Source organism: Salvelinus sp. IW2-2015, linkage group LG11 (assembly GCF_002910315.2).
Source record: "Salvelinus sp. IW2-2015 linkage group LG11, ASM291031v2, whole genome shotgun sequence".
NCBI lineage: Eukaryota > Metazoa > Chordata > Actinopteri > Salmoniformes > Salmonidae > Salvelinus > Salvelinus sp. IW2-2015.
The window spans coordinates 7,998,898-8,010,275 of record NC_036851.1 but is presented as its reverse complement, the minus strand read 5'-3'; the positions used below and the strand labels follow the sequence as shown (position 1 = coordinate 8,010,275).

Here is an 11,378-nt window from a genome sequence, read left to right as displayed (position 1 = left end):
TTGCAAATGTGGTCTTCCAAATGGACAATGACCCCAAGCATACTTCCAAGTTGTGGCAAAATGGCTTAAGGACAACAAAGTCAAGGTATTGGAGTGGCCATCACAAAGCCCTGACCAAGCTTTAACTTCCTGACTGATGTCTTGAGAAGTTGCTTCAATATATCCACATCCTTTTCCCTCCTCATGATGCCATCTATATGTGAAGTGCACCAGTCCCTCCTGCAGCAAAGCACCCCCAGAACATGATGCTGCCACCCCCGTGCTTCACGGTTGGGATGGTGTTCTTCGGCTTACAAGCTTCCCCCTTTATCCTCCAAACATAACGAAGGTCATTATTGCCAAACAGATCTATTTTTGTTTCATCAGACCAGAGAACATTTCTCCAAAAAAGTACGATCTTTGACAATGAGTCGTCATAATGCTGTATCAAATGTACATGATCCTAGGGGCATTGAAACATGTCACTGAAACATGCATGAGAGCACCAGCTGTTCCAGGCGACTGTGTGATCACGCTCTCTGCAGCCAATGTGAGTAAGACCTTTAAACAGGTCAGCAGTCATAAGGCCACAGGGCCAGACAGATTAACAGGACGTGTACTGCGAGCATGCGCTGACCAACTGGCAAGTGTCTTCACTGACATTTTCAACCTCTCCCTGTCCGAGTCTGTAATACCAACATGTTTTAAGCAGACCACTATAGTCCCTGTGCCCAATAACACTAAGGTAACCTGCCTAAATGACTTACCTACCCGTAGTACTCACGTTTGTAGCCAAGAAATGCTTTGAAAAGCTGGTCATGGCTCACATCAACACCATTATCCCTGAAACCCTAGACCCACTCCAATTTGCATACCACCCTAACAGATCCACAGATGATGCAATCTCTATTGCACTCCACACTGCCCTTTCCCACCCGGACAAAAGGAACACCTATGTGAGAATGCTATTCATTGACTACAGCTCAGCGTTCAACACCATAGTGCCTTCAAAGCTCATCACTAAGYTWAGGACCCTGGGACTAAACACCTCCCTCTGCAACTGGATCCTGGACTTCCTGACGGGCTGCCCCCAGGTGGAAAGGGTAGGTAACAACACATCTGCCACACTGATCCTCAGCACAGGGGCCCCTCATGGGTGCGTGCTCAGTCCCCTCCTGTACTCCCTGTTCAATCATGACTGCATGGCCAGGCACGACTCCAACACCATCATTAAGTTTGCAGATGACACAAAAGTGGTAGGCCTGATCACCGACCACGACGAGACAGCCTATGGGGAGGAGGTCAGAGACCTGGCCGTGTGGTGCCAGGACAACAACCTCTCCCTCAACTTGATCAAGACAAAGAAGATGATTGTGGACTACAGGAAAAGGAGGACTGAGCATGCTCCCATTCTCATCGACGGGGCTGTAGTGGAGCAGGTTGAGAGCTTCAAGTTCCTTGGTGTCCACATCACCAACAAACTAACATGGTCCAAGCACACCAAGACAGTCGTGAAGAGGGCACGACAAAACCTATTCCCTACAGGAGACTGAAAAGATTTGGCATGGGTCCTCAAAAAGGTTCTACCGCTGCACCATGGAGAGCATCCTGACTGGTTGCTACACTGCCTGGTATGGCAACTGCTCGGCCTCCGACCGCAAGACTCTACAGAGAGTAGTGCTTACGGCCCAGTACATCACTGGGGCCAAGCTTCCTGCCATTCAGGACCTCTATACCAGGCGATGTCAGAGGAAGGCCCAAAGAATTGCCAAAGACTCCAGCCACCCTAGTCATAGACTGTTCTCTCTGCTACCGCACGGCAAGCGGTACCGGAGCACCAAGTCTAGGTCCAAGAGGCTTCTAAACAGCTTCTACCCCCAAGACATAAGACTCCTGAAGATCTAATCAAATGGCTACCCAGACTATTTGCATTACTCACCCCCACCCCCTCTTTTACGCTGCTGCTACTCTCTGTTATTATCTATGCATAGTCACTTTAAAAAATTTACCTACATGTACATATTACCTCAATTACCTCGACTAACCGGTGCCCCCGCACATTGACTCTGTACCGGTACCCCTGTATATAGTCTTGCTATTGTTATTTTACTGCTGCTCTATAATTACTTGTTCCTTATATTTTTTATTCTTACTTTTTAAACTGCATTGTTGGTTATGGGCTTGTAAGTAATCATTTCACWGTAAGGTCTACCTACACCTGTTGTATTCGGCGCATGTGACTAATACAATTTGATTTGATTTGATTGGCAAACACAATATARGTAACTTAATTTATGTGCCCCTAATTGCACCGAATACCTCTGTTTATCCTACAGCTATTGTATGCAGTAACCATGAGCCTATGAACCAGAGTTACACTGTTTGCACTGAGGCGATGTGCTCTAGTAGGAAGATAATTTTGTGTAGCTCACCCTGCACTATCAGCTCCAATATAAATAACATGAGCAAGTCTACTTCTGATAAGCTTCCCAGTAAAGCMTTAAAATCAATCAAGCAACCCAGAAAATTGCTAAAAATAGGTCACATTAACATATGCAGCCGGAGAAACAAGGTCCATTAATTCAGTAAGTTGCTTGTAACAGATGACATGAATATTCTGCCTATCTCTGAAACTCACTTAGATAATACCTTTGATGATACAGTGGTAGCAATACATGGTTATAACATCTACCGAACAGACAGAAATGCCAACGGGGGCGGTGTTGTGGTCTATATTCAAAACCACATTCCTGTAAAGCTTAGAGACGATCTAACGTTAAATACTGTTTAAGTAATATGGCTACAGATTCATCTGCCTCACCTAAAGCATATTCTTGTGGGAAGCTGCTATAGACCACCAAGTGCTAACAGTCAGTATCTGGATAATAAGTGTGAAATGCTTGATAATGTATGTGATATCAACAGAGAAGTATATTTTCTGGGTGATTTAAAYATTGACTGGCTCTCATCAAGCTGCCCACTCAAGAAAAAACTTCAAACGGTAACCAGTGCCTGCAACCTACCAGGGTAGTTTCAAACTGCACAGGAATTAAATCATCAACATGTATTGATCACATCTTTACTAATGCTGCAGAAATGTGCTTTAAAGCAGTATCAAAATCCATAGGATGTAGTGATCACAAAATAATAGCCATATCTAGGAAAACCAAAGTTCCAAAGGCTAGGCCTAAGATGGTGTATAAGAGGTCTTATGAGAGGTTTTGTAGTGATTCCTATGTTGATGATGTAAAGAATATTCGCTGGTCTGTGGTGTGCAATGAGGAGCAACCAGACGTTCCACTTGACACTTTTATGAAATTGCTTATTCCAGTTACTAATAAGCATGCAGCCATTAAGAAATTGACTGTAAAAACGGTTAAATCCCCTTGGTTTGATGGTAGGAATTGAAAAATGTTATGGTTGAGAGGGATGAGGCAAAAGGTATGGCAAATAAGTCTGGCAGACCAACTGATTGGCAAACATACTGCAAATTAAGAAATCATGTGACTAAACTAAATAAAAAGAAACGATACTATGAAACGAAGATAAATTATATAAAGAATTATAGTAAAAAGCTTTGGGGCACCTTCAATGACATTTTGGGGGAAAAAGCCAACTCGGCTCCTTCATTCATTGAATCAGATGGCTCATTCATCACAAAGCCCACTGATATTGCCAACTACTTTAATGACTTTTTCATTTTCATGATAAGCAAACTTAGGGATGACATGCCAGCAACAAACGCTGACACTACACATCCAAGTATATTGGACCAAATTATGAAAGACAAGAATTGTACTTTTGAATTCCGTAAAGTCAGTGTGGAAAAGGTGAAAAAAGTATTGTTGTCAGTAGCTAGCCAGTTTGAGTTGAAACACTATTGAAAGCAAGCTGGCAACAAGTTAACGTTAGCTAGCAGGGATCAAATCTGTCTTCATGTRCAATGTTAGCTATCAAACCTTCCTCTCACATTATATGCCAGGGAGAGGCTATGTATTTAGCTTGTTGTATCACATTATAATAACCTAGTATCATAGCTACATAGCCTATCCAAGAATGACATGTAAATCAAATCAAATGCATTTATCACATGCTTCGTAATGTAACGTTAGCTAGCTATAAACAAAACRTAGCTATTTACCAACAACACGCCAGTCTTAGGTTTGAYGGTTGACAGCCMAAGTAGAATAAAGTAATCCATATCCTATCCATCTGCCCAAGATTGTTGAACAAATTTATGGAAGCCCATTTTCATTCCTATTTTCAGAGGGAAATTACATCCACATGCAGACAACAAATGTCCATATGGCGGTCCGCAACGTGTTGTTTCTGGGCAATTGGGCATCATTGGCAAAAGAGCACATAAGTAATCCATACACAACCCTCCAGTAAATTGTGATGAACGAACTCACTTACAAAACTATGTTTTGGACGAGCCTAACTTTATGACCAAAATTATCCAATTTACACTTGGTAGTCGATTTTGACACTACAATTAATGTGTCTGACTCATATCTATGCGACATAAGCTGTTTAAAACCAGAGAAGTTGGTTCTAAGTGGCAATAACCTTTACAGTTGTGTTTGTAGCTTTTATGATTTTGCCACTAGAGGTGGCAGAGGAAGTAAAATTATGAACTATTTCTAAAGTTGTGCTTGGCTTTCAGCAAGCACACTTTAATTACACAGTTTAGTTTATTGAGTAATTGACAATCTTGGAGTTTAGATGATTATTCAGAGTACATCTAGTGGATTTCCATGCACACGTTTAGTTACAAACAAAAACAGGATTTCCRAACAGACAACAATTAATCACATTTCAAATATTTCTGTCAAAGCAAAGTGGCCTACTGACAAATCACAATGTCTGGTGTGGTGATCCTCAGGTAATCATGAGGATGTTATACTGTCCAATAGGCATACAGTTCAATCATTTCCTCCCGTTCATCCTGGGCGAACAGGTATGTGGCAAWGTCGAACAAAAACGCCTTAAGCTTATGCTCGTTTGACACCCACCACGTTTTGTAGATAACCTCCCCAAACAGCACAAAGAGGAAGAAGATGACAAAGACAAGAAAGCAGTGGTCCGTGTAGTAGGTACTCTTCTCCTGGTTGGTCTTCCTGCGACATTTCTTTAAGACGTCCTCCATTGGGTGATTCTATGAATCACATCAACCTAAATCCTCTCAAGATTTCAAGATTTCAASGTTCATAAAACTAAAGAATAATGAGAGAGAAATGCAAAGTGTCTGGTGATTATAGTTTTACAGCACCAATACTGCTGGAGTGTCCCTTCTGAATACTTGTATTTTGTTCGGGGGAGTGCTTGTGACCCAAGGTAACAGATGGGTAAAGGTAGAGAGAKAGAGAGAACTAACATGGAAAATTGGCTTTTGTTAATCAGGTCAGTCTGCTCTTTCACAGACAACATGAGTGACAGGAGCAAATTGCACAAGCCCTTGCATCAGTGTCACCTCTCCCATGTCCCGGCCTGAAGTATTTAGTCTGTGTAGACTGTCCATTCCAAACAGCTATTTCTAACAGATCCATGCAGGATCTGAGCCATCTCTTTATTTGAGTCCACCACTTCGCTCTCTGTATCAGTGGGGTCAGGTGTTAACCCCATCTGGGCTCAGGATTGATTGGTTTCTGTGGCGTGCTTTGCCAAGTCGTGGGTTGCCCACATTTGGCGTGCTCCTCAGTCACAGATGTATTTGTACTTTGTAATAAAGATTATGTTGAAGTACATCATAAACAAGGACAGTGCATGCTTTCAGTATCTCTACTTTTAGGAAACATTTGGAGGTAATATCAGAATCTCAAAAAATCCCATACTCTGATAGCCATATAAAACAATGCTGATGATGCAGATTGTCAAGCAATTTAGCTAGTGTGTAATTAGTAGGATATGATTATTTATTAACTTTGAATGCAAATGCAATATCCCCAGACTCTCTTTCCAACCACCTACTCCCATGTGTATCAGTTATATAGAAGTGCCTTGTGAGGGTCAAGTTGATGAGGAAGCAGAACTGACAAAGGCTCGCATAAAGGTTTTCCAGGGTTGTATAAATCACACAGCCATAATATACTGCATGTAATTAATTCACTTCGGATTTAAATCGGGCTCACTCAGATGCCCGGAGCCTTTTCAAACCCCCTGTCAGTGTTATGAAAATTATGGCACAACCAAGCTCAGGAGAAAATACTACGGATCATTCTTCTCAAACAAAGCATTGTTGAACCTGTTCACTTGAAAACAGCGTTCTTCTTTAGAATAATCTGTGGAGCTTGGTTTACAGAGAATTGTCTTGATTTACATTTCCTTTGTGGATCTTGATGGACAATAGCTTGACTGTAAAACGGATATAAGCATATTGAGTGATCTTCCCGGGAAAGCATGGGATTTTACAGTGGTACTGAACCAACTCTTGTAAATCGTTATTTTTGTTAAAACGCCATTCACCAAAACAGTTGGCAAGGTAACAGCACCCCACCCATATACATGCCACTAGCTTGGCACTAAAGCTGAAAGAGGATGAGTGTGTTACAGGCCAATTTGACAAGGATCTCGTTATACAGCAAATTACTCAATATGCATTGCAGCTGGCATCAGTGAGTGAAATTACAGATATGGGCTGGGCTAATTCTTATTTAAAGTCTTCCCTTTTCCAGGATTGTCTTTCCCAGGTGGGATCTATTTCAATTGTAAATTCATTTCGTTTCCATAATTCAGTGAAGTGCTCTTTGTTGGAGTTCATTCCACTAATTGGGGGCCATTACAAATTAGGCTGCAGTCCACGTACTGTTTCCTTCATCCCAGATGTCTCTCACACGGTTGCATAACACAAGTTTCCTCATCATTGCACTATGGCTAATTCTTTGACACAACTATTCYGCAGGAAAAGCATAGAAACAATGCAGGTCCTGGCTAAGGGTGGACTGGAGCTTTCTTTGACAGGGGTGGCGGGCTAGGCTGGTCGGGGCAGGGGCTGGTCTCTTTGTGTTTACACAGCATGCAGCGGCGGGCGATCTGGACTAGCGTGGCGCGGAACCGCTGTATCCGGAAGGCATAGACCAGCGGATTGAGGGCAGAGTTGACATGGGACATAAAGATGCCCACGTACATGGCACTTTTGGGCATCCCACACTCCGGGCAGAAGAAGAGGATGCAGTTCATGACATGCAGGGGCAACCAGCATAGAGCGAATAACAAGACGACGAGCGCCAGGGACTTGGCTAATTTTAGCTCCTTGTGCAAGTACTTGCTGGTGTCGCAGGTGGCCTCTGCACGCATGTTGAGCTGCTTCCGGATCACCCTGAAGATCTCAGCATACAGTGCGATCATGATAGTCAGAGGAACCACCACCCAGCCAAAGAAGTTGAAGTAGACCATGTAGTCCATGCGCATGACCGTGGTAAACGTGCAAACTATTATGTCATCGCTGGTGGTGCTGAGGTTACCGTGTGTGTGCTCGTTGTGCCAGCCTAACATTGGCACCAGCCCGGTCAGGGCAGAGAGGAGCCAGCACAGGAACACTGCCACCCATGCCCTGTTCTGGGTCACGATGGTGCTGTACCTGAAGAGGACCAGAGGAATGATCAAAGTCGGTTTGAAAAACTACACAGTCAAACATTGAACATGCAAAACAGTTGGAGATAAAGTTTAGCTTAGACTTCAGATAATCTCCAGTCAAATATATCTAGAAATATRTTTTCATAAGCCATCTGTGTGAAATGCTTGATAGATGCATTAGGGATGCATTTTTAAAGTGCATGTTGTTATAAGTAGCAAAGCATGAGCTCTTATGAATAACGATGATGCACAATCTCGGTTTATTGCATTATGAATTAAATTAATGTATGGACTGCCATGCTGTTATACCCATTTGCTTCAGTGCCACTCAAGCTAACAGGGTGTCAAACGTATTCTGTGACAGAAGCACAATGCATTCATATATGAATTGAAGGTGATTTATAAAGTGTCACCAAATTTCCCGAGGACAAAGATATGGATTTTAGAATGTAAAATACTGAAAGCTAAGCAAATGTAAACATCAACATTTCTTTCCCGATTTTTTTAATGTGAGAAAATAAAAGGTGGCACTATGAAACCAATACCAAATGTATGATAATTTAATATTAAACAGCCAAATTAAGGAACCGTTCCCTTTAATAGTAAGTTCCCACTGGCCACAAACGCCAAATCAACATCTATTTCACATTGGTTCAATGTCATTTCATTGTAATGACATGGAAACAACGTTGATTCAACTAGTGTGTACCCAGTGGGATTGGTCCCCTGTCCACATGACATTACAAATAAATAAGACGCACCAGGAACTTTGCCAAAAATGCGAACCAGCCTTAAAAATCACTCCTTGGGACGGACAAGAACATTTTAATATACTTAAAAGCTTTCAATGTCTGGCCCATTGATTTCTATTCAACTAAGCGTAGATATATGGCTTTCCAGCAGTCTGAGAGAAATTCTCCTCAGATACACTACATTACCAAAAGTATGTGGATACCTGCTCGTCCAACATCTCATTCCAAGAATCATGGGCATTAATATGGAGTCGGTCCCCGCTTTGCTGCTATAATAGCCTCCACTCTTCTGGGAAGGCTTTCCATTAGATGTTGGAACATTGCTGCGGGGACTTGAACGCAGCCTGGCTCGCAGTCTGCCAATGTTTGTCTATGGAGATTGCATGGCTGTGTGCTTGATTGTATACACAAGTCAGCAACGTGTGTGGCTGAAATAGCCAAATCTACTCATTTGAAGGGATGTCCACAAACTTTTGTATATATAGTGTACATTGCTACCGCATACTCCCTTGGTATCCCTCGCACATCAATATAAATAGGCCTTTGAAAAAGTCCACTTATACAGCGCCCTCAAAAAGTAATCACACCCCTGAATCAATACATGTCAGAATCCCCTTTGGCAGTGATTACAGCTGTGAGTCTTTCTGGTTAAGTCTCTAAGAGCTTTGCACTCCTGGATTATACAATATTTGTACATTATTCTTTAAAAAATTCTTCAAGCTCTGTCAAGTTGGTTGTTGATCATTGCTAGACACACATTTTCAAAACTTCCCATAGATTTTCAAGCCGATTTAAGTCAAAACTGTAGCAAGGCCACTCAATAACATTAAATGTCATCTTGGTAAGCAACTCCAGTGTATATTTGGCCTTGTGTTTTAGGTTATTGTCCTGCTGAAAGGTGAATTTGTCTCCGAGCATCTGTTGGAAAGCACACTGAACCAGGTTTTCCTCTAGGATTTTGCCTGTGCTTAGCTCTGTTCCGTTTATTTTTATCCCCCCAAAAACGTTCTAGTCCTTGTTGATGACAAACATACCCATAACATGATGCAGCCACCACCATGCTTGAAAATATGAAGAGTGGTACTCAGTGATGTGTTGTGTTGGATTTGCCCCAAATATAACGCTTTGTATTCAGGCCATAAAGTACATTTTTTTTGGCCACATTTTTTGCAGTTTTACTTTACTGCCTTATTGCAAGCAGGATGCATGTTTTGTATTTGTTTTATTCTGTATAAGCTTCCGTCATCTGTACAGGCTTCCTTCATTTCACTCTGTCATTTAGATTAGTATTGTGTGGTAACTACAATGTTGTTGATCCATCCTCAGTTTTCTCCTATCGCAGCCATTAAACTCTGTAGCTGTTTTAAAGTCCCAATTGGCCTCATGGTGAAACCCTTGAGCAACTGAGTTAGGAAAGACGCCTGTATCTTTGTAGTCACTGGGCGTATTGATACACCATCCAACGTGTTATTAATAACTTGCTCAATGTGATATTACATTTTTTTTCTTCTATTTTTAACCATCGACCAATAGGAGCCCTTCTTTGTGAGGCATTGGAAAACATCCCTGGTCTTTGTAGTTGAATCTGTGTTTGAAATTCCCTGCTTGACTGAGGGACCTTACAGATAATTGKATGTGTGGGGTACAGAGATGAGGTAGTCATAAAAAATGATGTAAACACTATTATTGCACACAGAGTGGACACTATWATTGCACACAAACATATTATGTGACTTGTTAAGCACATTTTTACTCCTGAACTTATTTASRCGTGTGCCATAACAAAGGCGTTGAATACTTATTGACCCAAGACATTTCAGCTTTTCATTTTKAATTAATTTGTAAAAATGTACAAAAACATAATTCCACTTTGACATTATGGGGTATTGTGTGTRGGCCAGTGAAACAAAATCTAAATGTTATCAATTTTAATAAAAAATGTGGAAAAGAAGTCAAGGGGTGTGAATAMTTTCTGAAGGCACTCTATMATTAGAATGAACAGAAAATGGTCCTCACTAGGAATACAGTAAAATTCTTAATTTGTTGCCCTCAAGCAAAATCCATCTCATTATGGACAATCCTCTATTAAAAGTTTAAAACCACGAATATACTGTAATTTCATTACAGGTGGTGCTGCAGACCAGATAAATGTATTTCATGTGATGCAGTTACAGTATGTTTTTTTGTCATGAATTTGGCAGTTGTTTTTCAATAAATAGCATGCAACCGGTGGCTATACCGTGGACTCACTTGATGGGAATCTTGACCCGTAGGTAGCGGTCAATGGCGATGGCCATTAGAGACAGGATGGAACCCTGGGTGATGATGAGGAGCAGACAGGCGAGGAAGAGGCAGGTATAGAATTGAGTCTTCAGCCCCAGACTAATCACTATAGCCAGGGGAATGACCAGGGCTCCCACAGCGATGTCGGCCACCGCTAGAGACACGATGAAACAGAACGTGGTGTCCCTCAGGGCGCGGTTTACACAAACCACCAGCACCACCAGCACGTTTCCCAGCACAGAGGCCAGGGCGATGGCTGTCTCCATGGAGATGTAAATCATGTCCACATGCTCCCGTGGCTGGATACCGGGAGAGGAAAACATTTTAAAAGTCCTCAGATCTCCCCTTGCCTTGCCTCAGAATGGAAATGGTTTAAGAGGTTTTTCTTCAATTGGTCCTATGGATTCAACTAATTTCATTGTGTCCTCCTCCATTCTACGTGTTCCCTCTGAGTTGCTGCTGTTGAGAGAAGCGTGGGTTGTCGCTGATCTGGCATTGATTGAGTGGGCCCTATGTCAATGAGGGGATCTGGGGAGATGAATGTCCAGCATCCTCTTCTAGCTCCACACTGACTGGCTGACAGGCTGATCCCCTGCTTCTGTCCTCCTCTCCTCCTTCTCCTCACTTGCTCTCACTCTTGGAGAGAGGCTCTCTCTGAAACAAGGGAGGGGCCTCGTTCTCTTTGCAGCAGTCTGCAGCACCACCACCTCCCATCACTCCTCTGGAACAGTAGCGAGCTCCCCACATGCCGTCAGAAGTGTGTGTGTGTGTGTGTGTGTGTGTGTGTGT

The 11,378-nt window shown here is 42.3% G+C and overlaps 1 protein-coding gene across 2 annotated transcripts; it reads right to left on the bottom strand.

The window, feature by feature from the left end:
• Positions 1-4,679: 4,679 nt before the first annotated feature.
• Positions 4,680-11,130, bottom strand: LOC111970621 (adenosine receptor A1-like). 2 transcript variants are annotated; one of them, XM_023997427.1, is made up of 2 exons: positions 10,557-11,130; positions 4,680-7,558 (listed from the first exon to the last, which is right to left on the bottom strand). In XM_023997427.1, the coding sequence occupies exons 1-2, from the start codon at positions 10,910-10,912 to the stop codon at positions 6,910-6,912; spliced, it is 1,005 nt and encodes a 334-aa protein (XP_023853195.1). In that variant the 5' UTR covers positions 10,913-11,130; the 3' UTR covers positions 4,680-6,909. The 2 variants fall into 2 exon arrangements, with proteins under 2 accessions (XP_023853195.1, XP_023853194.1); XM_023997426.1 differs by lacking the exon at positions 4,680-7,558 and adding an exon at positions 7,645-7,648.
• Between the last annotated feature and the right edge of the window lie 248 nt (positions 11,131-11,378).